Raw genomic sequence first — 14,011 nt, 5'->3', positions numbered from 1 at the left:
TTGCTATTTAACTAGACACAAACATTTGAAAAGGCCGTATTTTGAAAGGGAAAACCTAATAACTTTTCTTGTGAATGAGATAGCGCTTGCACCTCAAAAAGACCTAATAGTGGTTCGAAGACCAAGTTTTGATAGAATTGAAAATAAAAAAGTTACATCGAAAAAACTAGATTTTTCAGCGACACCCTAACTTGCTATCTTAAATTAATCATACCGCGAAAAGTGTGCAAGATAGAGACTAGCTTTCCTCGGAAAAGTTGTTTAAAATGAATGGATCTACAACTCCTCTAAACTAAAAGGAACCGTATCTTTATCAGCAAAAAGTTAGTTTTGCTATTTTTGATAGAAATGGAGCCACTTTAATTTTTATTTTCTAAAAATAAGCGCCTTTTCAAATACAGATATTTCAGATATACTATAAACCTAACAACAGCAGTTTTTGCACAAAAATTTAAATACCGCTTAATCGACGATCTAGACCACTGTGCATTGGCCGCAGCTAAAAAAAATGTAAGTCCCAGAGAGTCGATTTTTTTCCAAGAAAAAAAAAAAGATTCGCCTCGTTACTGGAAAATAAATCCCATGTATATTTTCACTAGATCACAAATCAATCGGTTTTTAAACCTTCTTCATCTTTTTAAAATCACTTGATCGTTCAAAATGGTCGTGAAATAATTCCACGCGAAACGCCGCTTTTTCCGGTTTCACTTCACTCATATGACACTCATAATAACCCCGATTTCACGGCAGATGTCACTTTGCGACGTTTTTCTCACTTACGTGAGTACCGTAATAGGACTTTATTCACTTCACTCTGATTTCACCGTAAAGTGACTCCCGTAATAAGCACCTATGTACACGGTGACAAAAAAGTCCGGTCACACTTTTTTGGGGTCGCCTGTAGCCTACACGTTGCATCTCTCTGGTGCCATCTATATGTCAAATGAAAGAGTTGACTTTGCTGCCCAAAGTTTCGTTTCTGTGCAGTTTGTTTACATTGAGTTGTGAGCCATGGCAGAGTTAAGAGCAGCTGTTATCGCTGAATATGTAAAGGGTACAAACCCGGACACATATTCAAACACCTAAAACCGCTCGGAATCAACCGGAAATTCGTGTACCGGACCATAAATCGGTACCTAGAAACCGGAGGCACCGAGGACAAGGCACGATCTGGACGACCAAGGTCTGTGAGAACTCCAAAGGCTGAAAAAGATTATACGAGACCGGATTCGCCGGAATCCCGCCCAATCTGCACGGAAGCTGGCCAGTAATCTTAAAATTAACCGAGAATCAATCCGCCTACTTCTGCACAAGGATTTAAAACTTACACCGTACAAAAAACAGGAGGTTCATGGGGTTACCAAAGCTACAAAGGACAAGAGGTACCAACGGTCGCGGGAGTTGCTCGGTTGGCACGCAGATGACAACATTATTTTTTCGGACGAGAAGCTGTTCGTTTTGGTGCAAACAGTCAATCGCCAAAATGATCGAGTTTGGAGTGTGAGCCTCAAGCAAGCTCCTGCGGACAAGCTGAACGTCTCCCGGTTCCAAAATAAGACGTCAGTGATGGTTTGGGGAGCCATTTGCAAGAGAGGTAAACTGCCTCTTATTTTTATCAATGAAGGGGTCAAAATCAACACAGCGTACTACCTGGACACGGTTTTGAATAAAAATGTTCTACCTCAAGTTAAACTATTGTTTGAAGACGATTACTACTGATTACAGCAAGATGGCGCCCCATCCCAGATTCAGATTTTCTTCTTATTCTTTGAAATATTGAGATTTTCCTGTGTGACCGGACTTTTTTGTCACCCTGTATGTATCAATGGAAGATCATAGATATCTAAGAAACATATTTCTTATAGTTTTCAGTAAAATACTGATTTTAGTTAACAATAATTCTAAAAGTAGTTCGCACTTGTTTAAAATCATGCCCAAGTCGATCAAAGGTCAAGCGGAAGTGGTTCTATTCAGAATGGTATACCAAAATACGTATACAAAAACAAACATATTATTACAATCCATCCTACCATACTTCAGCTCTCTATTTATTATTCGGGCATGTCTCACCGGACGGAACGAAAGGTTTAGAAGCTTTTGGTGATTTACAAGTGATTATTTCTTAATTTATTTCATATGAACGATGAAAATCTGGCTTTTCTGCTGATCTAAAATATGACTGATCTAAGATATGACTGATCTAAAATATGACAATATTTTCACAAATGATTCAAAATATGGAGCTAGGCCAAAATATGTTTTTGGTACTATGTAGGTTATTTTCTGATAAATTGAATTACAAAGTAAATATTAAGCTACTCCACATAGGTGTATAGAATAATTTATACAACCACCTTTTAAAACGGAGTCGTAATTCTCCGTTAACCTATTCCTAACTACTCCGACAAGTACATTTTACACTCCAAAGTGTAACAAGTGTGTATTTCAGATAAATCAGCCCATCACTGGCATGTCTACTGAGAACCGCTAAGCGATTTTGATCTTCTATATATTCTGATTCTGCTATTTCGTTTTTTTTTTGTATTATTATATTATGTAGACCATCAACATAAAAAATAATCAAACAGTATTTCCCCTTCTTCCACGGAAAGCTAATGTTCATACGAAGAGAGCAACTGGTGCCGTAAGAGCGGTTGATACTGCGATGATTGATGATTGGCGGTTTCAGACTTATTGGCTTGCATGCGCTGTCAGTCAACGGAAAAAGAGAGACAGCTCGAAAGTGAAAGCAATTTGCCACTTGAAAGGCAGTTGTGCTCTGCTACAGTATGTATACCGCGCGGGTGGTGGTTTCTTGTCGAGTGCTTTATTTGTCACTTATGATTAACTAGTGGTTGTATAGTGAACAACAATTTTATTTATTTTCTTTTCAAACAGAAATCGATTTAATTTTTAGCAATGGTTTGTTCGATCCAATCAACGTAGTGAGCGACCTTGGCATAGCCATCGGGACTGCTGGTTCCACACGCGTCCATCACAAAGTTTGCCACCCCAACCAGTTTTCCGTCATACACTGCCGGACCACCGGAATCACCGTTGCAGGCACCGTTATTCGGTTCGTTGTTGAAACAGATTAGCCCCTTTTGGTCGAGTCCCGTTTCGCGGCGACAAACTTTTTCCGACACTACATACATGGTATTGAATTTCAACTGATCCGAGGCTGGTTGGGTGGTTCCGGTTTGACCGTAGCCGGAAATAGTCACCGGAGTTGGTTCCGGCAACTCTTCCTTGTTTAATGCAATTTTCTGCACCGTGTCATCGAAGCTGAACGCCTTCTTGACTTTCATCAGCGCAATGTCATTCAGGAAGTTTCCGTACGATTCGTGGGCGAAAACCTTGGACACTTCAATTGTCTCTTTTCCACTGTTCAGGTCAGAGTTTCCAACGAAAACTTCCAAAAGGGAGGAAGGAATTCTGCTCGGAGTGAATAGTACTTTTTATTATTAAACGCATTTCATAAGCGAGCTGTTGTTAACTTACTGTTGATCGCCATTCACAACACAGTGGGCAGCCGTCAGAACCCACTGGGATTCAATGACAGATCCTCCGCACCGAAACCTGCCTTTGTAGAACAAAGCGACCTGGTATGGGAACTGATGGGGCTCAGCAAACTGACCACCAACAATCTTGTCCTGCGGAAGGGCGCTGACCGCAAGGACCAAAGAGACTGTCAGCACGAGCAATTTACAATCCATTACACATATTCGGCTAAAAGTGAACTGATTGAGGCTGACAATGCATTCTATTTATATACGCACGGTGCTAACAGGTGGTAAGTTGGTATTTTTGGATTAAAAATCTCGAAGATGTTCGAGTGCCCAGCTAATCTAATCACTCCGTTCTTTATCGATACACTCTTCGGCGAGAGATTTTAGGCATTAAAGCAGGGGAATTCCTTTGAGATGCATAACCACTGTGAAAAATAAATTATTCGTGCTTTTCACAAAAATTAATTTCCAGTAATTCCAGTAGAACATCCCCTCCCCTCCCCTGTGTAACAAATCGTAACGCTCATAGGAGGAAGCGGTAGATTCCTTGAGCGTAATTTATGGATGTCGCCTAAGTAAATGCGACCAAATTTGGCAGGTGAATGATTTTAGGGATAAAAAATGTTTCCATAATGGTTTGACACCCCTCCCTCTTCTGTAAGGGAGGGGTCCCGTACAAATGAAACACAAATTCCGCACAGCTCGAGAACCAATCAAGCAAATACAACCAAATTTGGCATGTGAATGTTTTTAGGGGTAACTAATATGTCCATAATTTTTCGACACCCCTCCTTCTTCTGGAAGAGAGGGGTTCTATACAAATGAAACACAAGTTTCTGCACATCTCGAGAAATAATCAAATAAATTGAACCAAATTTGATATGTTGAGGTTTTTGAGAGCAAGAAACATTTTCAGGGTGGGTTAACACCCCTCCCTCCTCTGAATGGGAGGGCTCTTATACAATTCAAACACAAATTTCTATGGTAATTTGACACTTATCTGTACTCTGGAAGGGGAGGGAGGTTTCCCATATAAATCAAACAGATATTTCAACCAGGTTTTCCGGTAAACAGCCTAAAATGATCGGGTCTATGCACAGGAGCCAAAATTCGACTTCAGACGCCATTTTTAAATTTGAGATGGAAACTTCCGGTTTCTAATATGGGTGTTTCCGGAACCAGAATGTTGTCCATAGGCCAGAAAATGTCTCCAAATGCCATTTTGAAATCCAAGATGGCAAACGGTTTCTGAAAAATAGCGGAAACTAACCAAATAGCACCCAATATGGGTATTTCCGGAATCGTGATTATGCACTGAAGCCACAAATCGAACTCAGACAACATTTTGAATTGTAAAATGGCAACTTCTGAAAAACAACCGAAAAAGACCGAATACCATTCAATATGGATATTTTCGTAACCCAGATGATGCATAGAAGCCAAGCATCGGCACTGGACACCATTATTTCAAATTCAAAGATGATCATTTCCAGTTTCTGGGAAACAACCAAATTAACTGAATACCCCATTGCTCAGTTTGTCGAGCTGATTCGAATGCTTCATACCACTTGGCCCTCTGAGCCTCGACTGTATTTTGTGTTTTTCGACCGATTTTATAACCTTTGTTCAATATAACAAAGGTAAAAAGTAAAGCACAGTTACCACATTCAACGTTCCTTTCCCAACTTTGGAGAGCGGTTTTAAGTAGATTCAATCCAAACTTCGGAGCTTTTTTTAACTCCCTTATTCGAATGCTTTTAAATATTTGCGACTCAGTGGAAATATATTCATGTCTCGTTTGCTTCCTTAAACATTCGAAAACCTATTTGGTGTTCTCTAAAGTGCCTAATTTTCAGACATTAATTTTAGTTTTCAATTTACAGTCGGCTCCAAGCAGCAAGACGTTGTCATTAAAAAATAATATGAACAGCAGAAGACCTAAATTACAGCCTTGAAGAACACCGGAAAAGTTGGTGAACTGTGACGAGAAGCAACACTCGACCTGCACACGAAGGACTCTGTCACACAAATATGAACTGGGTCATACCGTTAGTTTTCGAAAAACGACAAGCCGTGCGAATTTGTGTGAGAGAGTCTAGTGGTCATAACGGTCGAATGCTGCCTCCAAATCAGTGTATACAACATCGACCTGCGCCTTCTGTTCCATGTGAGAAATGCAGGTTGACGTGAACTCTAAATGATTTGTATTAACGGATAGGCCACACTTTGTTTGCGCAAAAATAAAATTGCTTTCAACAATCTCAAACAACTCGGATTCAGCAGAAAGACTAGTAATATCGCTTTTTTGACGTAGGACTACGTCTAACCGCACAATATCGAGATACATTCCGCGAAAACTAAAACCAAGATGTAACGTCGGAATGAAAGATTTCAAACGGTTATACCGATGTAACCACATGATGAATCACAATAGTCAATATGTCGTTGGATTGATAAAATGATGGACAATTTTGTGATTCTTCAATTTTCATTATCACTTCATTGTTAAACAGTGAAAATTGAATGAAAGTTTCAAGGTCGAATTTTCACCAACAATGTACCAAACATATGCGAACACGCCTGGCACAGACTTCATGAATAGACACCAACTGCCTGCTGTGATATCCTGTATAGCAGTGGTAAAAAAAAATTTGACAGAATCTCCCCGTCCCTATAGGTCAACTAATTTTAGCTTCCATGAACCTAGACTATTTTGATATCTTGAAGGTGAAGCTTTTTCGGAAAGTTCGTAACCACCTCCACTATCAAACAGTATTACGTTCTGCTGTTAATATATATGTTAATGTTAATAAAACTGATGTCTTGAAGGAAAATATGATGGCACAGGCAACAGTACTGCACCGAGTAATGAACAAAGCGCTGGTTACTCGTCGTCTATCAGTGCAGAAAAACTCGAAATTCAGTTTTTGGGCAGTCAAGCCAAGTGAAAACTACATTGCCGCTGTTGGCGCACAGTGGGGCGTGGAACACAATCGAATTGCCGTTTGAATTGTCTTCTACTTCTTCTTCTTCTTGTTTCGTATAGCAGCAAATATCAGAATTTAATATGATTTTTCGGGTGCCTCAAAATACGCTTCGCAGCCGGGGACAACAAAATGCGTTGTTTATTTTTGAAATCTACACTCTGCTTTTTTCAGATTTATTTAAATAACTGAATATAGGGTATTAAAAAGACAATAGAAAACCAAAATGCTCCGTACAGATCTTTGAATAGGTAGTTAAACGAGCTGTAACGATGATTATATTTTACTAGCTAAATGAAGATAGTACAATATGACAATACTAGTTGCACCCCGCGGTGGCGGTATAGAGGAAAACCAAATTCATTTCATCTTGATATTAGAGTTCCGACATTAGTATTTGTATTTTTCAATTGAAAATTTTTTTGAATTAGCATTTGCAAGAAAATGTTACTTTCCATAACCTTACTTGTAATTGAACAACGCTATGCAAACATTAATTGCTGAGGCTAATGTTGTGCATCACTCTATCCCAGTTTATTTTCGAAGATAACGGACATATAACTTTCAAATATAGTATCTTCGTTGTTCATTGGTATCTTGAAACTGATCAAATTTTTTTCTGATTGATCCTGTATACTGATAAAATGTTTAAATTGACCTGAATTGAATGTTAACATGTTCATAAAATTCTATGTTAATTTCAAATTTTCTGTGAATATACATTTTCTACTAAAACTGTAATTCGTTATCGATATTTTTTCCACGAGCTTGTAATTACAGGAAAAAAATTTATGTGACATCTTTGCCGCTTTGTGATCGGTGAGTGAGCCAACTTCAACAAGTTAAATAGATATAGAAGGAAGTTTAATTTCTACTAAATCGTGCTCAATTAAATATTTTATAGGAGGTTGCCTTTTCGCGTAATATAGAAAATTTGCTGTATTAGAATGAAAGGCATTCATCAATGGCCCGGAAACCAAATTTAGGGGGAAATTTGGGTCTAAGGCTCTATAGCAATGTTTTAGAGAATAAATTTGGTTTCTGGACCATTGTGAATGTTAAAGAGAATGTTTTTTCTTTTAAGATAGAGTGCTGCAAAGAAATAATTAAAATACAGACCCCGTTCGATTTTGGCAACACGCCAGAATTTTTTCTGTTGCCAAAATCGAACCATGCCAAAAATGAACGGTTCTTTTCAATGACTTTTTTGACTTTTTAAGTGGTCAAAGACTACCTTAACAGTAGAAATGGCCACCAACGAACTAGTTTAAGTTCTAAGTCATCTGACGACCTAGATACTTGATATTACCACCCGAAAAAAAATACTTTCCTTTCGGAAGATGTTGAGCTTAAATTGGTTAAAATAAATCAAGCAAACTACAAAACTAAAACGAGCTCAAATCAAACATAGCTTTAAAATAAAAATATAAAATTATTGTAGTCCTACGTCAACTATGCGGTCGTGTCTTGGATACCACCCTCCTACTATTTTTTTATTCTTACAGTCTCTAGCTAGCTTAGCTTGACTGATGACTGCACATATCAATGCTTGCACTCCGTGATTGATTCTCATTGTAGGAGAACTGCTCCATCATTCATCTCAGCCCATACATTCATCTCATACAACATGAAAACACAATTGAAAACAAAAAAAATGCATATTTCCTTCTTAAACCATAGCTGCTCTATGAAATGGATTCTTCTTAGTTCACTTTAGATTCCTCTTAAAGTATAATCCTCAAAAACTCATATGAAAGCACTAAATTTGTTATTATAGTTGGGCATCTGCACTCGAAAACTCATTTAATTCAATCACCTATCTCAGAAAACAAAATCCGCGCATTGTTCCATACGGCTACAACGGGACTCGTACAGCAGCCAACTAAAGTTTTTTCATCACCAGCGGACCACTTTTCATTTTAATCACTACATCACTCACTACACTAAGAATACGTTAATCTTTAAAATGTTCACCTCAAATTACCAAAAACAAGCTTGAACTAGCAGAAATATATGAGATGAATTTCTACAATTCCTAAATTTCAACTGTATGTATTTTCATCTGTTTTCACTGCGTTAAAGAAAATCAAAAGTTGCCAAATCAGTTTCTGTTGATACAAAGAAATCATGCTGAAAATGTTGAATTATTTCAACAGAATTGACATAAATCTACAGCACTGTAGTGGTTACCTAGGTTACCAATTTTACACGTAAACAACTGCAGCGGATATCTAGGTAACCTACTACAACGAGCTGCGGCTACGTTCATTCATGATAATGTGATTCATTCATGATTAACAGTGTAATGACTATGGGGGCGCACAGTGCGTTGGATGTATGGGAATGCGGGACAAAAATCAAAACAGCCATTCTAGTATTTTTTTCAATTGGTGTGACACGAAAAATGTTTAGTACCGATGAGAACTACTATTTGCACAATTGACGAATGTCAAATACCGCATCGCAAAAATGTCTCAAACGCCATTTTTTTGTACAGAAGCATAAAATGATAATTTTCCAAGAATATTATCCATTTCGAGATAAAAGGCTTGAAAAGCATATTAAAATAATTTCTAGGCTATAAAAAAGTGACCTAAACGCCATCACATTTAGTTTTTATGATTACTTCTCTTTAAATCTCTTTAATTGTGTTTATTGACGGTTTACTGTTGCAAAACATCTAGACATTGTTAATCCAGGATTTTTTTATGTGTTTTGCACATAAGTTACGTGTTAAACATAAAAATAAGGGACATATGTACGACAAATTGCTCACTCTTGGTTCCAGAGGTATCATTCGAAAACGCGAATTTCAGTTGAAAGAGCAAACTTGAGCAATGGCAAGCACTTCCAAAGTTTGAAGGACATTCCAAATAAGAGGAAAAAGTGAAATTCAGAGAGGTACTTTTTTTTGACGATCGATTTTAAATCGAAAGTGTCTTTTTTCTCTAAGCATAAATAAGCATGACTAAGAAGCCTTTAACTTCCAAATGCGCTACGTTATGTCTCAATAGTAACATGTGAAATGTAGTAGTTACATGCCTCTACCGTTGCCATTTTGGTTTTAACATGAAAAAATATAGAGTATATTAAAAAATTATTTTGAAAACTAAGAAAATTTTTTAAAAATAACGCGTCACTTGAATAGTTGAAACCACTTTGCAGTAGATGCGGACCATAATCGTATGAGTGAGCTTGGGAGGTTAATAATATCATTACAGTATGTCTCAAACATGTATAAAACATAGCAGCACATAGAATTGGTTCAATAAGAAATCCAGTTTTTCGATTTTTGTCTATGGGACGTTGCACTGTGAGGCGTCACGAGATGAATAATTGAGCAGTGATTCAAGTTTTGAGATGGATATGGAAGCGTTGTGAAAAATGGTTTGTTTTCTAAATTCAGAATAAATCTAGCTAGTTTTGCTAAATATACAATGCTGAACGATTCTATAAAATGATTTCGTGAAAATTTGGTGTTTAATCTGTGCATTCTTCGTGAATATCGACTTAATGAGATGAATAATGGAGCAGTTCCCCTACATTCGTTGAATAGGAGTCTGCCGAAATGAAGATGATTGGATCTCAAAATTATCGGATCAAGAAGGAAGAACGTTTGACTCGACGAGCCAGGTCGATCTACACAAACGGAAACAGGACAAGCCCCGAAGCGAAAAATTAAGTAGGCTGTCAGCAGCACAGGACAAACCAACGGGACATCCAAAAAATGAATTAACTAGGATGTCATGTCCGAACGAAAAGAAAAGAATAGCTTATATATGAGGCTGTTATAATAAAAAGAGAGCACAGTCGTCAATATAGTGCTGACCGCAGTACTTTTACAAAGCCTGGCAGACTTCTACATGCAAGTAATTTTTTTATTTATTTTTTAGTTTTCTACTTTTGAAGGTATGTACCTTGTTCGATTTTCTATTGAATATGGACGGTACTCCAGAAACACTGAAGGGCGGGGCTAGAAGTTTTGCGATCAAGTTTTCCTAATGCAAAAGTGATGTTGCCGATTTACCTGAGCATAATGGTATCGAATGCAACTGAAGAGAAATCGTTCGCCAAATTGAAACTTCTCAAGAAAAAGTAATTTTTTGCTTGTCTATTTTTCATTTTAAAACGTGGTAATTTTGTTTGTTTGACAGTTATTAAGCCATTTAGGAAGCTGCAAAAAACTATTTTTTTTTAGAACAGTGTAAATATTGTTCAATGAGGAGCAATTTTATTTTAATAAGACTATTTCATGAAGAGGTATTTTTAATGAAGTTTTAGATTTATTCTACTATTATATGTGAAAGCGAAACATAGGATTGAATTTGTAAGAAAATATATACAGTCACCGCCAATATAAAGTGCCCACTTTTCAGATAATTACATTTCACTTTTGAAGTCATTGTAAAACTCATCAGATCTTTTTTGATATTATTTTTTAAGCTTTATATTTTTATTATTTTTACGGTACATGTGCATTATTGCAATTATTGATAGATTTTTTTTAAAATATGTTTTTACTAATAAGTGTTGTAGAATTGGTGTGTCATAATAAAGTACCCACATAAAAATATTTCACGTTCATGTAATTTTCCCGTTGTAACACCCCTCGCCTTTCTATGTTTTGATATTTCCAAGTGTTTGTTGATCTCGTTGCTGGTTTCATTTGTCGGTTAGAACGATTAAGTGCGAATTATCTGAATAGCGATGGATAATACGACGGCAAACAAAACTATTTCCCTGCAGATCCGAAAACTTGTTATTCGTGACATAGAGAAAGGTGAATCACATCGTAAGATTGCTGAAAAGTATGGATGCAGCAAAGCAGCGGTAATAAAACTTTGGGCAAAGTTCAAAAGCTATGATTCAGTAGCTGATCGTCCAGGAAGGGGAAGGAAACGTAGAACCGATTCACGAACTGATACGAGAATCATTCGAAAATTTCGAAAAAAATCCGAAGTTTCCCTCAGGGAGATTAAGGAATAGATTCAACAATCGATATCGGATAACACTCTACGCAGAAGAATCACCGAACACGGTTTGAAGAGTAGATTTTGTAAGAAGTTGACATTTACAAGCAAAGTTAACAAAGCGAAACTGCTCAAATTTGCTAAAGAACATGTTGATGAGCCAGTATAATTTTGGGAGACTGTTTTGTGGACTGATGAGTCCAAATTTGAGTTGTTCAACGTGAAAATACGAGAGCGCGTAAGGCGTGGAACTGGGGAAGCTCTTAATGATCGGCATATCTAAGGCACAGTGAAGCATGGCGGAGGGAATGTGATGGTGTGGGGGTGTTTTTCTTGGGCTGGTGTTGGTGCTTTGGTAGAAAATTATGGTATTTTGACAGCAGACTCATACATTGATATATTACTAGAGAATTTGGAGGTTTCGTTGATTAAAACTGGTCTGGAAACAAATTTGTGTTCCAGCAAGATAAGGACCCGAAACATACCGCGAAGAAGAAGAAGACATTTTTCCGTTCTTGCCATATGAAACCTTTGGAATGGCCCCCACAGAGTCCAGATCTGAACCCAATAAAGAATTTGTGGGATTTGCCGGTTACAGATTTTACCAATTAGTAATCCATTTATCAATTCTGTGTTCTGCAAATTCTCCTTTTGATTTGTTCGAAATCAGTTGACCGGGTATCTGTCCCCAACATCAAAACCATACATATCACTTGAAACATTATCCGTTAATGGTGTCTCAACCATTAGAGCTTTTGTCGTTACATATTTTCTGATGATTTATACCAGATATAATTCATAATAGTAGAGGATAGTTGATAAAGCTAACTTGACATGAATAAACTTAGTTTTGCTCTCGCATAAACAGAGAGATCTGCCGAGTCAGTGGTGGAAAGCAAACTGAAAATAAAGCTTTTACTACGAGGAGCTTACGAAAAACTCTACACCCAGCAATCAATCGATAGCTTTTACCAGACAATTATTTCGAAAGTTGAATGCACGGTGAGTCTGCGCACTAGACTCGTTATCACTGTACAGCACATGCCCAATTTTGACAACAAGGGGTAAATTGAACATTTAAAATAATTCGTCACATTACTAGATAATGACGCACTTCACAGCAATAAAAGCACAAATAAACATGCTCACAATATTTATCGAATGACGGCACATCTCTGCATTGCTTTTGCTTATCAAATACACATTGCAACTTTGTATAAAAGTTTTTGAATTTGCCATGCGTGAGATAAACTACACACTTAAGGTTCCCTATCTATCACTTTCAATTGGCTGATTTATTAAGTGGCAGCGACTAAAAGTGCTTCTGATACAGGAACTTGAGTACCACGTTCCCTTCGCTAATTAAAAACAACCTTATAAAAATGAAAGAAATTACTACTAGAAGATCAGTCTTATTGTCTTATCAATACGAGTAACATTAGTGGTTGGATATGAAATTGATTGCCACATTGGTGATTGCTGTGACAACGCTAGCTTGTGGAACTGCCAACAGAGGACGCATCCCTACCATGTAGCACTTTTCAAAGGAAAGGAATTTCTCTGTGGTGGATCGATTGTCGACCGGCAATGGATCCTGACGGCAGCACACTGCGTTATTGAATTAGATGGCAGGTCCGAATCGGAGTGTAGATAATATTCCAAATAAACTAATCATTTCATTTGTTTATCAAAAGCAGCATTTCGAAAGATGTAAAGGTACTTGCCGGAACGGCCCATCTTAAGAAGGGTGGAACCTATTTAAAACCGGATAAGATTTTTCCGCACGAACAATATGGATCTTCAGGTAATGATATTGCTCTGATCAAGCTAGAAAAAACGATTGAGTTCAATGAACACATGCAAAAGATCGAATTGAGTGCGGCAGAGGTTCCGGACAACAGCTCGGTTATCATCACGGGCCACGGACGAACGGGAAATGGTGAGCCGATTTCCGAAATTCTCAAGCATAATACCATGTACACTTTGAGCGACGAAGAGTGTCACGCTGCGATTCAGTCTGAGAGGAAGGGAATAATGTGCATTAACAATCAGATAGATAATGGCGCCTGTCTTGGTGATTCCGGTGGTCCGGCTGTTTACGATTCCAAGCAGGTTGGTGTGGCGAATTTCTATATTACTATGTGCGGTGGCGAAAAACCGGATGGATATGCCAAGGTAGCTTACTATGCGGACTGGATTGCTGAGACAATGAAGAAATAAGGATAGGTTTGTTGATAAGGAGGTGATACTAATAAATAAAATAAACAATTGACTCCTGGCTCTCCAAGTTCTTTAGTTTGTAGTGTGTAGAAGCCACATGGAAGGTTGACTGTGGTTGACTACGAATTTTCATTTGCACAAGACTCGGAAATAGTTAATGCGTTACTTATGAAAACACTGTCTTATGTTTTCATCACCATAACAAACATGAGGATATGTTCTTACATGTTGCGAATTAACTATTAACGAGTGGTATGCCGTACAAAACTCGAAATCGACCACGTGGTGGCTCGAGGTCGGCCATTTGTGGCTTCAACACACTCCCACA

At 37.7% G+C, this 14,011-nt stretch overlaps 2 protein-coding genes across 2 annotated transcripts; one reads left to right on the top strand and one right to left on the bottom strand.

Annotated features, from left to right (window-relative positions):
- Positions 1–2,906: 2,906 nt before the first annotated feature.
- On the bottom strand, positions 2,907–3,716 carry LOC129719621 (serine protease SP24D-like). Its single transcript, XM_055671013.1, has 2 exons — positions 3,502–3,716; positions 2,907–3,435 (listed from the first exon to the last, which is right to left on the bottom strand). The coding sequence occupies exons 1-2, from the start codon at positions 3,714–3,716 to the stop codon at positions 2,907–2,909; spliced, it is 744 nt and encodes a 247-aa protein (XP_055526988.1).
- A 7,484-nt stretch (positions 3,717–11,200) lies between these two features.
- On the top strand, positions 11,201–13,763 carry LOC129719620 (serine protease SP24D-like). The gene is made up of 3 exons (XM_055671011.1): positions 11,201–11,323; positions 12,866–13,095; positions 13,161–13,763. Exons 1-3 carry the CDS (start codon positions 11,201–11,203, stop codon positions 13,681–13,683), a joined length of 876 nt encoding a protein of 291 aa, XP_055526986.1. The 3' UTR covers positions 13,684–13,763.
- The last annotated feature ends 248 nt before the right edge of the window (positions 13,764–14,011 follow it).

The sequence above is a fragment of the Wyeomyia smithii genome, chromosome 2 (genome assembly GCF_029784165.1).
Source record: "Wyeomyia smithii strain HCP4-BCI-WySm-NY-G18 chromosome 2, ASM2978416v1, whole genome shotgun sequence".
In the NCBI taxonomy this organism is placed as follows: Eukaryota; Metazoa; Arthropoda; class Insecta; order Diptera; family Culicidae; genus Wyeomyia; species Wyeomyia smithii.
Note: the sequence above shows the minus strand (reverse complement) of the source record. Positions and strands in the feature narration are given on the sequence as shown.

Bases quoted from the DNA above. Each gene is read 5' to 3' on its own strand.
- LOC129719621 (XM_055671013.1), bottom strand. From the start codon at position 3,716: ATGGATTGTAAATTGCTCGTGCTGACAGTCTCTTTGGTCCTTGCGGTC. The intron at 3,436-3,501 runs GTAAGTTAACAA...CACTCCGAGCAG, and splicing joins GTTGTGAATGGCGATCAACA to AATTCCTTCCTCCCTTTTGG.
- LOC129719620 (XM_055671011.1), top strand. From the start codon at position 11,201: ATGGATAATACGACGGCAAACAAAACTATTTCCCTGCAGATCCGAAAA. The intron at 11,324-12,865 runs GTAATAAAACTT...AATTACTACTAG, and splicing joins ATGGATGCAGCAAAGCAGCG to AAGATCAGTCTTATTGTCTT. The intron at 13,096-13,160 runs GTCCGAATCGGA...TATCAAAAGCAG, and splicing joins GTTATTGAATTAGATGGCAG to CATTTCGAAAGATGTAAAGG.